A 14533-nucleotide genomic window follows, 5' to 3' on the forward strand; every position below is an offset into this window, starting at 1 on the left:
CAATCATTTACATCCAACTTAAAAAGAGTTGAATAAATATATTTTTGTGAAATTTTATTTAAAGTATTAGTTATGTTGTAAAGAGAACTATTTGTAATACTTATATTCTATATAGTATAAATCTATTTTTTTTGTAGAATTTGGCGGCCGAAAAAACTTACAACGATTTAGATGTATCATTGAAAAAAGCCAATGAACACAGAAACGAGTGGTTCGAGGGTGTATATAAATGTAAATTAGATGAAACACTTTATGCCATTATGGAAAAGATTGTTAAAGCTGAGGTAAGGTTCTAGAATCATTTAACATAAATAATGGAAGACATTTAGAAGTGATGGATGCCAACAAATGTATATATAATATTACCGACTAAACACGATTTCAGGACAAATTAGTTTTGCTTAGGCTATCTTTCCCGATGCAAATCAAACTCCTTAAAGACACCGAATCCACTATTCGTTTGTCTCTTTTTTCTTTAAAAAGGGTACACCCAATAGCATCGCATAGAGTGATTTTTGCAAAGATAGATTAGGTTACCAAATGCTAAAAATTCTTTGTCCTTTGATAATGACATTTTACGCTAATATCATTACTCTCAGATATCCTGAAAAATTGCGAAACTAGGATCATGTTGGTACCATGGCAGAAGTTATATTAATTTGGTAGGCGTTTTACATTAGGAAACGAGAGTCGCCACCATATAATATGACTCAATCTCAGAGTGTTATAGAAACTTGTAGCTTTATTACTTTATCAATTTTTTTATTTTAAATAATTGTAATTAGTTCTTGCTTTTTAAAATGGTTCTGCTTCTTTATATTTATATATCAATTTTTCTCAGTTTATTTTGATATACATCAAGATTATATTGTAATCTTTCGGATTTGGAAATCAGTACTATATCATTGGCGAATTGGAGTACTAGTAGTGTTAGGCCATTCATTATGATAAAATAATGAATTTTTACCAATCCATATGTTTACTTTTCTAAATATAGATTGATCTAGAATTATGTACATATATTTTGAAAATACGTCCCAATGTCAGATGCACTCTTTTTGTTTTCTTAAACTGTCTAATAAGAGAGGTGTATAACTTTTGAAGTTGTAAACTGGAAATCCCTTTTAACCCTATTACTTACCAAACGGTTTTGATTATGAAATTGATATTTTGGAAGTGATTAATTTCGTGATACCTACCTCATTTCCTATAGATATGGAATAATTTTAAAAGATGAATCCTATATATACCAATGCTTAATAATTGAAGAAATTGTTTTCATAAGCTTTTCTTATAGAAAAAAGTTATCTGACTATATTTCATTACCTATCGCCATATCCAATTTATTTAAACTTGAACGTAAACATATATTTTACTATTCAAAACTATGGGGCAGACGATGTCATGAAATTAATTATATCTTCTATTCCTCTATCCCTAATTCTCAATGCACTATTCTAGAAATGAATGAACATATTCGTGGATCCCCTTGTATAATAATAATGGTTAAAATGTCATAAACATTTTTTTTATGTTTTCAGGTTCATAGGTTAGTTGTCGTAGATGATGAAGACAAAGTATTAGGAATTATTTCATTGTCTGATTTACTCTTGTACCTGGTATTAAGGCCGTGTGGTGAAGATGGAGGAACAACTGATGGTGCTGTATCTCTTAGAGCTCAGGTAAATATTAATATTAAACGACACAAATTGTATGTTTTCAGTCGCTAATTTCTTTTGGGTTGACTTGGGAGGCATTCTATTTGAAAATTCTCTAATTACTTTTCAAAATATTTAAAAAGAAAGAGATTACTACTAGAACAAAAAGTTTAACAGTTTCAATTATTATTAATCATTTTGATGTTGTAGGATATTAAAATAAACGATACGCTTTGTGATGACGACATTAGTCAACCTGTAATTCCCGAAGAAGAAGAACAAGACCACCCAGATGAAAATCTTGTGAATAAATCAGAAGAAAAAACTACAGAATCTGTTGAAGTGGTGAAAGAATGTGCCGAGGTATTAGACAGCTCACCTAGTGCCTCCTTAGACGATCCTTTACAAGATGGTGCCATAATAAAAGAGGTTACAGTTACAGGAGGCGAGTGATAAAATGAAAGAAATTTTATAGAAATTTTTGGTGATTTTTTAAAAGTTGAATGCGGGTTCTATGTGTCTGTGAGAAATAAAAAAAACAAAATGTGTATTTATAAATATGCTTTTTGATACAGGTTAGGTCCAAATGTCTTTGTGTCCCTGTAATGAATTATGTGTTGTACAAATATATTTTGCCTTGAATTTTTGCAAATTTAACATAGCATAGAAATAATTCGATTAAGCCATACTAATAATTTAAATCTGAGCAGTACAAAAAGTTTCAAATGTCTCAAGTGAGAATTCAATTAAGAATTACTATATCCATAATCCCACAGAATTTAATAGAGCTCTAAAGAACATCCATATTTAAATCAGAAAATTTTTGTTCTAGTAAAGACAGTTAGGAATTTTGATTCTTCTTCATTTTATTGGAAAGATATTGAAAATGAAGTAGGGTAACTCATACATACAAAATTTGATGTAATTTTTCATTTTTATTTTGTTAAGCAAATAAAAATTAACGATTCCAGATTTATCCTGTACATTTTATTTTTTATGAATTTCATGATTTTATTTGTTTGTGATAACCATTTCACCATATATTTTCTTTTATAACGTATCATATATGGATAATTTATTCCACACTAATTCAAGCGAATCTCATTCACATAAAGTTGTGCAGTATGCGTTCAGATTAGCACTCAACACCTCATTTTAAAACAATAATTTTAAACAAATATTAAAAAATTGTTGTATTATTTTTATATATCTTTGTTTAAACAGTATTTAAAATAGCAGTTTATAAGAAAAAAATTGAACATAAGTCTTCAATTTAAAAATAAACTTGGACAGTAACCATCATTGCAAGTTTGACTTGAAAAATGTAGTGATTAATAATAATCCAAAAACAAAATAATAGAATATCCAAGATGCCATCTAATTTGATACCGTAACAGTATGATTTCGTTACTTCATTCTGTAACAAAAAAATACTTATTAATAAATAAATAAAAATTTTGACACGACGTTTTCATTGTACATTTACTTTTTGTCGCAATCCCGACATACATTGTTTTTCAATTGAATGGTTTTTACAAACAGTTGCTTGACATTTTTGGCAAAATGTCTTCACCTTTCATCTCTTGTCCTTGGACAGAAGTTACAAATTTTTGCGCGACAATTTATTATCAACATTAGCACATTTGTAAAGCACATAGGCATTAGCTATTGAAATGTCAAGCATGGCAACATCTGTAACATGCGTGTATGTAGTGGATCAAATCTTACTTGTTGATGGAATTATCCACTTTAATAAGTAGAAGGAATGTTTGTGTTTTTGGCAAGTTATTTAGTGAATAACGGAATTCATTAAGAATCTAATAGCATACACCAAACTGAGGATTTTGAAAATAATTTTAATTTCCACTAGACTAATATTTTTCCTTTGTTCATATTTGCTGCATTGTTAATTCTGTTGGTATTTTTTCTATTGCTATATTCCCAATCATGTCAGTTTAGTTTTTAATTTACAATATTTGAAAAAAATTAATTTGATTTGTAATTTATCTTGTTCGTTTAAATTTTTAAAACTGCATCTAATATAGTAATAATATTTGAAGGACTATAATCTGTGTATTTTATTAATTTTATTTTAATTAGTTAGTCTGGAATATGAATTATTTAATTTTGTGAGAAACCGAGACATATTTACATCCTCTTTCTGTTTTAACTCAGTATTTCGATGTTAAATTTATACTGAAATTATTAAACAAAAGTGATATTGAAAACATTCTGTCTGATACATTCCATTAAAAAAAATTTTGGACATAGTTATTTAAATATTGACTATTTTTCTATATTTCCAAATTTTAGGTTTCATGTAAAAAATGTCACACCGCTATGTAACAATTGTTCGTAAAAAGAGAAATATTGTTTATAAATGTTTCTTTAGTAATGAGTAAGAAAAAACTCTGGATCTGTCTCGGTTTTTTGTATAATTAAAATGATTTTTAAATTATTTATCGAAATTTAAAGCTACTGACTACTATATAGTGCCCATAAATCAAATGAATATTGCTATGTACTCTAAGTTGAAGATGAAGAAGTTTCAAAATGCTTTAAATGTCATTCTTATTATATTTGCATTGATGAGCAAAGCGCAGACCCGTATTTTGCACGACGTCGCAAACATATTTTCTTCAATTTGCCATATGGAAGTGCTTAGTTCAAGGGAAGAGATTTTCCTTTTATGTATTGTAAATAGCAGATGGAGAAGTTATTCTTCTTGGTCTCTATAAAAAGTATGACTCGTATCTCACAGCTTTTGTACACTAGAATAAGTTTTTGTTATATCAAGTACAATAATATACATACATACATACATACATCCTTTTCAGTTGAACTAGCGAACTAGTCCGAAACGAATTTACTACATTTGCACGTCTATGTAGGTGATGGTGCGCGTACTATAATCGAGTATGGATATTGTTGGTCATGTACCACGAATAATACGATCTGGACAAAAGTTTGTTACTGGCACTGACTACTGTCAGTGCGAGTTTTCACGTGTAGATTTTTCTGACTATCCCCGTATTAGGATAATATGTGTGAACATTTTACTGTAAACACCAGGTACAATAATTTGATAAATACTGTGTTATATGATAAATTTAAAATGTTTTTTAGATTATAACAGTTTTTACATTTTTTGAAAAAGAGCATTTTGGATCATCCTGTATGTGTATAATAACAAATGGATTGTTTATAATTAATTAAGAAGTTATTTAATGAACAATAAATTTAGAATGAAAGAAATAAATTGCATGATTATATCAAGTGATTAAATCATAGAGAAAACCGGCAATTACTTATACCACAACTCTGCAAGGACATTGGTTTAATTTAACTCCATGCCATTAATCCTCATTTGTTTAAGGTTCACAATTTTTAGTGTACTTTTTGGATTTATTCAGTTTTTTTTTATACAAAAACAAGCATAAGAGAGTAAACCCTATTACACTCAAGTAGTTCAAGTGGTGCCTACCGTGTGGAGATATCTGTGGGTATTTATCTTGAACTTCTGTCGATTGTAGTGTTCGGAAAATACGTGCCTTGGTAGCTGATTCACAGGCTTGTACTTCTCCAAAGAAAGGAGTACCGATAAACTGCCGTTCTGAGCGCCTGCAGGCGAACTCTGTGTTAATGAGCCACGTCTTCCTGTCGAGTATAAGACACCTCGATAGAGCATCTGCCGTGGAAGTATCGGTAAAAACAAGTCAGGTCAGCGACCTTTCTTCTTTGCTCTAAGCTGTATAAGTTTCTGGTCAACTCTGGGTTGCCTGTAAGTCGAATTGATCTCTTCTGTATTGGATTGAGCATCTTCAAGGTATGCTTGGGGACCGAGCTCCAATACTCCAAAGATAGACGAATCTGTGTCTTGTCGAGGATGAGAAGCTGTTGCGGAGTATAAAGCTTTTTGGCCTTGAAGGGAGCTCCAAGTTTTTGTGAAACCGCCTCAGCTAATTTGCCAATTCGTCATGTATTATTGAGTGGATGTCAAATGACGATTTGATAAATTTTTTGATATATACTAATCCACTAGATTATCATTTTAGCGTTTTTATACTCTAGAGAGTGCTGCTTGTTTCATCTCTTATAACTTTTTGCATTTAAAATATTCACTACCCATCAGCTGTGCTAAAAATTTTTTTTTTATTTTTTCTAGTGTATAAACCTTATCATGCAGTAAGTTTGAAAGTACAATGCGTTTTTCGCGCACTTTATCAGGCAACTCATTCAGTTGAAGAATCAAATTTCTCAGCACTGAATCTCATTCTAGACCTTTCAGATTTGTTGATGAATTCCAATTTTTTTAACTGAATGCGAGATTTCGAAAACAAATCACCGAATTTTATAAAAAGCGAGATATTTAATTAACTGAACGAAATTAAACAAGTGTTACACTAAGATGTATACACATCCAAGAGCGAGCTCAAAATACCTGCTGCGGAGCAAATTGAAAACGGAACTTACTTTACGAATATACTATGTGCTTTTTGATCATAAAGAATTTTTTGTTGAATTATTGTTTCCACCAAGTTTACTTACCATTTCTATAATTTTTAAATGGAGCAAGCTATAAATTTGTTAATTTTTGGCATTTAACACTTTTCATACTTTATATAATCGATAACTAATTATGTAATAATAAAAATAGAATATTACTGAGTGAATAAAAATAATTTTTATAATTGTATTGTGAATCTAACAAGACATTTTGTAATCTCTAGATATTACTTTGGAAAAAGAATTTAATTGAATCCCAGTGAAGATCCATATATAATTGATCATGAAATTAGGGTTGCCTGTAAACTTAATTTCTTGGTCTGTTTTCATATTTGTTACTGAATTTATTGCTTACATAAAATCTTTGATGTTAAATTGAAATTAACAGGAATTTAATATCAATGAATTGCCGGTTTTCCATGTAATAATTAGTATTGGGCGTTTAAACATTGTTCAATTCTAATAATAAACATTTTATTATTTATGTAGTAGTTTAAATAATTATGTAGGTATAAAACAAAAAGAGTAAGCTGCCTTATTTAGGATGCTGAAGATAGTAAATGAAGTGCTACAATATTTTCTGCAAGTTATGTAATATCAATAAAAAATTATTTATAAATTTTAATTTTATTTCTTCCTGTGAACATTTATAATAAAATAATGAAGAAAGAAGGTGGGTACTATGTGCAAATCAACAATAATAATATATTAATATGAAAAATATTCAAAACTCAAAAAATAAAGTCATAACTTGAGTCCCAGTTAAACTGATTGGTAATGGAGACAAATTTTTTCAGAACAGGCTTCTTTGAAATTAAATGTCTATAAAGGCATTTGAGAAAAAGTTTGAAATTTAAAACTAAGGTATACTCATCGGGGTTTCTTAGGTTCTGTAGAATAGATTGCACTAAAGTTTAACGTGCACCCACAAGCTTCACTAAACTGACTCAAAGAGCTTGATGTTCTTAAATCTTCTTTCTAACCCAATATTATCAAGGAGCTAGATAGCCTCGACATTGACATGATGATAGAGAATAGGGATTCTTATGAGAGGGAGACGTATTTCCTGAAGGCCCTTTCATAAAATTACAACTTCAGAAAGCAAAATACGTTTTTCGCGAATTTGTGGTCAATGTTGGAAATATTGCTGGTGTCAATCTTGTTAACCTCTTCAAAAAGTAAAGAAATATTAGACCTCCTGCTGTAAAGTGATATAATGGAAAATGTGGCTTACAACCCGTGGGCGTAAATACCATTGGAAAATTACCAGCAAAGATTGCTCAGTACCTGGGTCTACCTAATGTTAAAGGATACACAGGACATTATTTCAGAAGCTCGCCAGCATCTCTCTTGGCATACTCAGGAACGGACAACAGGGAGGATGGAAATTCAACAGTGTAGCCGAAGGATCTGTCTAGGCTGAGCCCCTGACATATATGTAGATATTACAGCTTCAAATGAAATTAACATTAGACAAGAAGTCACCCGAAAATGAACTTACTTTAAATAACTGTGTCTTTAATAATGATGTTCTCAATAAATCTTAAAATACTATTGAATTAAAATAATGAGTTAATTGTCGGTTTTTACAGTAATTAATAAATTATTTTTTGAAACAGTTTTCATATAACTACTTTTCAAAACTAATACATGAAGATTGTGAAAAATATGATGTATCCTAATGTAAAGTAATTGATAATTAGATAAATATCTATTATAAAATCTTCATCTGTAAGTGAAATGAAGAAGTTGTAAATACAGTAGGTAATTTGATTTATTACCATCAAATAATTATCAATTTCGACAGTGACTCAACCTAAAATTTATACAAATTGAGTTATTATGGATCTAAAAATTCATGCTTTACCACTTACACATTCCAAATCTGACTTATTTCCAATACGTAAGGCTTCAAGTCATCTGTCTTGCTCTTTTTTTTTTCAATAAAACATAGGATGCATTCCATTAAAGCTGTTTTTGTACCGATCTGAACCGCATGCATACCGACGCCATAATATCAAATAAATACATTCGAATTGGTCGGTAGATTCATTTTCGATACGATTTGTTCTCGGTATGCAAGAGCAGTCGAGGCTCTGCATCACACAAGTGAGTAGTTGCGAAATATTCAACATTTTTTCGCATTTTTTCTATGAAATGTTAAAATTAGTGCTAGAGATTGAAGAACACCCGTGTCTTCATAATTACACACAACCTGATTATACACGTTGGTACCTTATCGGGAAAGTTTGGGTAGAGGTCATTCTGTACATAGATACATCATCATGAGATAATTCTTTAGATGCCACAACTACTCCATGGTTAAAATTTATTTCAGTGTAAGGATGTCTCCTATAGCGTTTTCGTTTTCTTCTCAATCGCAAATAAACATCGTTATAACTTCATCTTCGCTGCTGGAGAACGTGCTGCTTTTACGGTCAAAGCAGTACAAATCGTTTTATCCAAATTCATACAGATATCATAGGGTGTTGTTTTTTACGCGGTATCCAATCTGCTTATTCGGTAAATACAGCATAACGAAACGATACCGATAGGTCAGGGAGCAGCCTACGATCGTTGCGGTCCGCGGCGAGAATATAACTCATGTCAAGAGTTGGGTCTAAGTGAGCGTCGAAAGAACCATCGGAATTTTCAAATCTCAAGCAACGCAGATTGCAACCATGAGAATCTAACTCATTATTTGAAGCTGTATGGGAAGTACTTTTGAAGCGTTCTTGTGACGCACCACCGAATATTTTAGTATCGCCGCAGAAGATATTTTGATTTTATTTTAATCAGTTAAGCACTCCACTTAAAAAGTCAATAACTAACAAACTATAACATAACCTCTTTTATTTTTTCCGTTTTGCCGTTCGTTAATATTTCTCAACGCTCCAAACGACTCCGTTCCACTTGGGTTTAAGCTTATAAAGCTCTGGACTAAGTGGAACGGGAAAGACCGTGGTCGTGAATGTGATTGTCGTGAGTGCTTAGTGGAATGATACGTCAAGAAGAGGAAGAAAGAAGTGGTTAACTTTAATAGGAAAGCGTTTTTTGGTCCCACATAATTTGGAGAATGTCCGACATAAATGATTTATATTTAAGAATCAACACTTTCCCACACTGATAACGTCTGAACCCTACTGATTTTTAGTAATTTTGGGGTCTAGTAAACTGTTTATAATTGCACAAATGAATAAACGAGGCGAGAGGGAAAAGACGTAAACGAGTTGTTTTAATCTCGTACCAGCCGCAAAAGGTTTTAATAAACCTTCTCCCTAAGTGACGATATGTTTTAATAACCACCCCGATGGGAGATACGTCAACTCACGACATACGCTCCTTGGGAATCTACAGGGAGCGATTTTGCTAAAATGTTCGCCAAGAGCTCGTGTTTAATGACGTTTTATATTTATTCGCATCTTCACCGTTCCTCTAACCGTTATTTATACATTTTAAAATTTATCGTTATAGTTCTAGGGCGAGTAGAAATTATATTTGGAAATTGATAGAATTGTAGAGTGATTTTTTATAATTAACAATTCTCTATACGATGAATGAGCAACATAACTCCCTCCTAGGACGTACATCTAAAAAGTACAGTTATTTTTCACATAGCCACTACAAGAATTGAGATACTTGCCGTACTGGACAATCAACTTTTAAATTCTTCTGCTCTCAGTCATTGGAATCAGCGTATGATAGATAGCTTGAGCTATTCGTTGTTGTCAAAACTCTCACCGATGACAAAAATGACGTGCAATAAAACGTGTGTATCGCTGGGAGCAATATCAGTGCTCTAGGGTGGATTAACAAACAATTCCCAGCCAAATTCCGTCAAAACAGTATCGAGTTGTATTTGGACGAATAACATCGGACCCGAAGGCAAAATTTGGTTAAATGATCGTGGAAATAGTGAATGATAGTGTCCACAGTGGTTTTGTTTTTTAAAAACTCCAAGGAGTAGACAAAAATCTATAAAAACAAAGCGGTTGGATTAAGACCAGATAGATATTCCTGCATTAGTTTGAAATCGATCCAGATATTCCTGCTTAGTTTAGAATTATCGAAAATAGAAATGCCTATTAACATTGGTATTTGGAGAAGGCTGGTTTGTTTGCAGCTCTCAATATCTAAAGGTTGGTGGTCTCGCAGTAGTCCTTACATTGTTTTGGTCATGGCGAAGAAATAATAATCAGAATATTGTTCTAAAATAATCAGAGGAAAAACTTAGAAATGGATTTTTAAATAGAATCTAGTGGTACGAACATGGCTATACGACGGACGGAACTACTGCATAATCAATGAAAGAAATGAGAAAAATATTTGACAAAAAACATAACAGGCTGACTAGCATGCTACAAATCTTTGTGGAAGTTAACGAATTCATTAAAAATAATTATAAAAAAGTCATATGTTAAGCTATCATATTCACCTGATACAACTCTGGCTTTTTCTCGAAACACAAATTACGTGTTTTGATAAATTAGTCCTTTAGAAAATTTCGCGTAAGGAGCTTAATATGAATACGAAATTATTAATATTATATAAAAATCACGGGGTTTTAACTTCGTTTACATCAGAATTTCCAAAATTTGAATTACTCACTTCTGGAAACTTCCCTTTTTCTTTTATATGTTTAATACAGTTCTATAATATTTGAGAGCTGCTTAATCATATTTACATAGGTCAAGACAGAGGAAAAAGAAGAATAACTTAACCAACTACCAACAAAACATTTTGTCTTATCTCGTTACAATGCCAATTTTCACAATAGAATGTTAATTAAGTTTTGTAATTCTGATATGGTCATTATAAAAAATTTGAAGATATAGAAGGTTCTAGAAAAGATTACCTAATATGAGGTTCAACAAACGCCAAATAAAGACCGCGATATTAGGGAGTCTAAGCAATAAAGTTTTGAGTTAAATTATATTGGGAGCTAGAACATTAGAGAAAAAATACCGGAAAAAAGTGAGGAGATTGTTTAACGAGACGAAACTGCAGACCCCGTTGTCTGTGAGTGCCCTGCACTCACACGGGCGCGGTTTTAACAAACCCCACAACCTGCTTAACGACATCCAACAGAAGAACAAAGAGAATAGAGAGAACTAAATATGGGAGAGATGAGATTTGAATGAAAATATACAAGGAGTGGTAGAATTAAAAATGCAACACAAGGTGTAATCCAAAGTTTGATAACAGAGAAAACACAAAAAAATACAAACACATCCGTATCTCTAAGGTTACAAGGTATAATTATTAAGCTAACCCCGCTCGTCCCTCACCAAACAACTGGTCCAGCTAAATAGGCGCGAAATCAAACTACTGACCGTACTTCTAACCGAACACTGCCATCTGAGACGTCATCTTCACACTATGGACATCACGGATGATCCGGAGTGCCGCTGATGCATGGAGGAGGACGAAACTGCAGACCCCGTTATCTGCGAGTGCCTTGCATCAAAGGGTTTAAGACAAAGCGCCTGATCGGCTTCTCAAAAGACATCTGACTTTGCTAATGTCAAGTGGGACTCAACGGGCCTATCTGAAGGCCTAAGTGCTCAACTTCTTCACGGCCGCCCACACCTACGAACTGTGAACTATAAATAATTAAGCTAATTTTTATATCTGCTGAAATTACTACAAAATTTGTTTTACTAATTTTAATTAAATTAAATAAATTCTTGGAATTTTCAAAACGATCTATTTTTTGTTGAATTTTATTTTTTTCAAAGAATATTATAATGATACACACCTGTTCTAGTCGCATTTTTAGATGCTTATCCTAACAGGTAATTAATCAGATTTTGACGGCATTCTTTACGACTGACCATTTATCAATTTTCGCCAAGATAGAGACAGAGAGCATTAAAAAAAAGAGACAATAAGATAAGAGAAAGACGCCAATCTGTCTGTGTAGCTGGAAACAAATGACAGCGATTCCAAGAATGAGTCTCCTTTAAAACAATTTATCTCATAATTCAACGGCCCTTTCTGACACCTGCATCCATCGCTATAACAAAACAAAAGAACGATCTGTGAGAATCTGTCCCGTATTTTTTTTGTTCTGTTTCTACTCGTTTACAAATGACACAAAATCTGCTTTTGTGTAACCGTAAACCTGGAAGGTGGTTCTAGTGTTTTTCTATTGTTAATTTGATGAGTTTCTATAAATAATGTGAAACTGAGAGGACTTTTATGAATTCGGTATAAATGGAATATTGAATTTACATTTTTATGAATATTTTCTTCATAAAGTTTTCAATAGAAGATATTTACTGGGTACGAAGTGAAATTTGGAAATGGAGATTGTGGTTAATGCAAAAATTTTTTATTAGTATAGGTAGTTATTTCAATACATATACCAAAATAGAAAAAATAGATAAAACCCTTTAAAACAACAAGTTGGTAGATCATAGAACAGTCATCTGCATTTTAGTTTTTTACAACGCTAAATTGGAATATATTCTCTTAATTTTATTTTCCACTTTCTACAATGGATTGGAAACGCTGTGACACTAATGGAATTAAAAACGATCGAGACGTAATGGAAAATTTGCCTCATTCAGAAAGCCCATCACCTGAACTTATAATAATGAAACTGAAGGAAATGATTGCACTGTCGATTTTCTGATGATTGAACCTTTCTTTTTTATCTCGTTTCTCTGATTGGGAAACTTTAATTGTTTCACTACAAGACAAATTAAAGGCTCATTATAACATTTCATCGTAAATCGCACAGACATTCACTTGGATAACTGTGGTAACGGAAGGAGTGCTTTTATTAAGGCCACTTGACATGATGCAAGACAATATGCAAGAAATCGCAGGCAATTTCTTTTATTATCAAAATATTACAAAGATGAATATTGCACGAGGAAGAAATTGGTCGGTGCATCAATGTCAATAATTATATCTGTTTCAGCGTTGTTTTTGTAGTCTGATGGACAGATTACCTAGAAAATTGGACGAGAAAACATCGAACAATTAGTTGAGAATGGATGAAGAAATATTTGTTTGTAATATATGTAGATTAGAAACTGATTTCTCCCTAAAATTGCGATAAAAATGGCAGCAAATCGAAAAATTGCAAGTACGAGCTGAACTTCATCTGTGCATGCTTTTGATCAAGAAATATTGCGTTTTGCATTGCATTAGACGTAAACCAATCAGTGGTGGACATGTTTGTCATCGTACAATTGGTAACTGTGAAAAACTTTCTAACCTAACCTAATCTAAGGTTGCGGTTAAAAAGCGTCGAATCTGTGTCCTTCAGGGGTGATTCTTCATACGTGTGGTGTTAAGCTCATAAAGGCAGTCCAAACCAATCTCGCTGCGAGTGTCAAAGTGGACCTAGACGTTTATTTAGAGTGCTTAAAGTTGGCCAGAATTTTGCCAGAATATTGTGTGCATGGAATAAGACCTCGGGTCAATTCTGTTGGTTTTCTGAACGGACGGAGGCATTTGTATTACCATGTTAGCTTTATAATAGTATATGCCCCGTTTCGAAAGTCTAATCTAAATTATTTCTTCTCGCATGAGAGTCTGGTAAAAGTATAGATATCTGGTTATGTACTTCGTCAACACTTCGCAGACGCTTTTCAGGACCTTGATAAACAACTTAGTAAAGCCGGTCATTTGAATAATCCATTTCCGATCGTGCTGTTGCATTTTTATTATTTATCTAGGATACATGAACGTTCATTCGATGATGTACGTTATAATCCCGGTAGCCTAATACAGTGTGGCGTGGTTTAATTGGAAAGTTCTTTCCATTCAGCCTAGAACAACGCGTAATACACTGTGGGTTAGGTTTTTAGGACGATTTGAAGTGAAAAACAAGATAAGTATAATAGAGTGTGAGGTTGTGTAGTGTGAAAGTTGATAACTTGATAAATATCAAGAAATTTTGTATACATATGATCACACGATGAAAAAATAGAATTTAAAACGAAAAGCAAGCCAAATATTAGTACTGAAAAAACTGTTGTAAGTAAAGGAAAAAGCTACAAAAGAAATTTATGTACCAGTGAAAGTGAAATTATACTTGCCTGCAAAAAATTCAAAACAAAGAATTTCTCGATAATCAAGACACAGTCCGCAGGCTCAAACGCACCAAGTCGTTTGAACTTGTGTGGAAAGTTAAAACCGAGTTCAATAGTTAGTAGCCACAATAGTGAAGTGCGCATAAACGTCTATATCTTAAGTGAACCATTGGGAATACTTAGGACAGTAAAGTACTTAGTAGATTAAGTTTAATATGGATTGTCGGTTAATAGTGAGATTCGGCGCTTTGTTTCTCTTATAATATAAAAGATATTTATCCTCAAAATGATTGGATTTATGGTTATAACAAAACTACTATT

General features: G+C 32.3%; 1 protein-coding gene across 1 annotated transcript in view; it reads left to right on the plus strand.

Annotated features, from left to right (window-relative positions):
• Positions 1-6783, plus strand: part of LOC130890904 (uncharacterized) — a 113293-nt gene extending 106510 nt beyond the window's left edge. Inside the window, exons 14-16 of the mRNA XM_057795312.1 lie at positions 138-284; positions 1542-1682; positions 1869-6783. Of these exons, the coding sequence (XP_057651295.1) occupies positions 138-284; positions 1542-1682; positions 1869-2111 (531 nt within the window). The 3' untranslated portion in view covers positions 2112-6783. The remainder of the gene's footprint in view (positions 1-137; positions 285-1541; positions 1683-1868) is intronic.
• Positions 6784-14533: the final 7750 nt, after the last annotated feature.

The sequence above is a fragment of the Diorhabda carinulata genome, chromosome 2 (genome assembly GCF_026250575.1).
Source record: "Diorhabda carinulata isolate Delta chromosome 2, icDioCari1.1, whole genome shotgun sequence".
NCBI lineage: Eukaryota > Metazoa > Arthropoda > Insecta > Coleoptera > Chrysomelidae > Diorhabda > Diorhabda carinulata.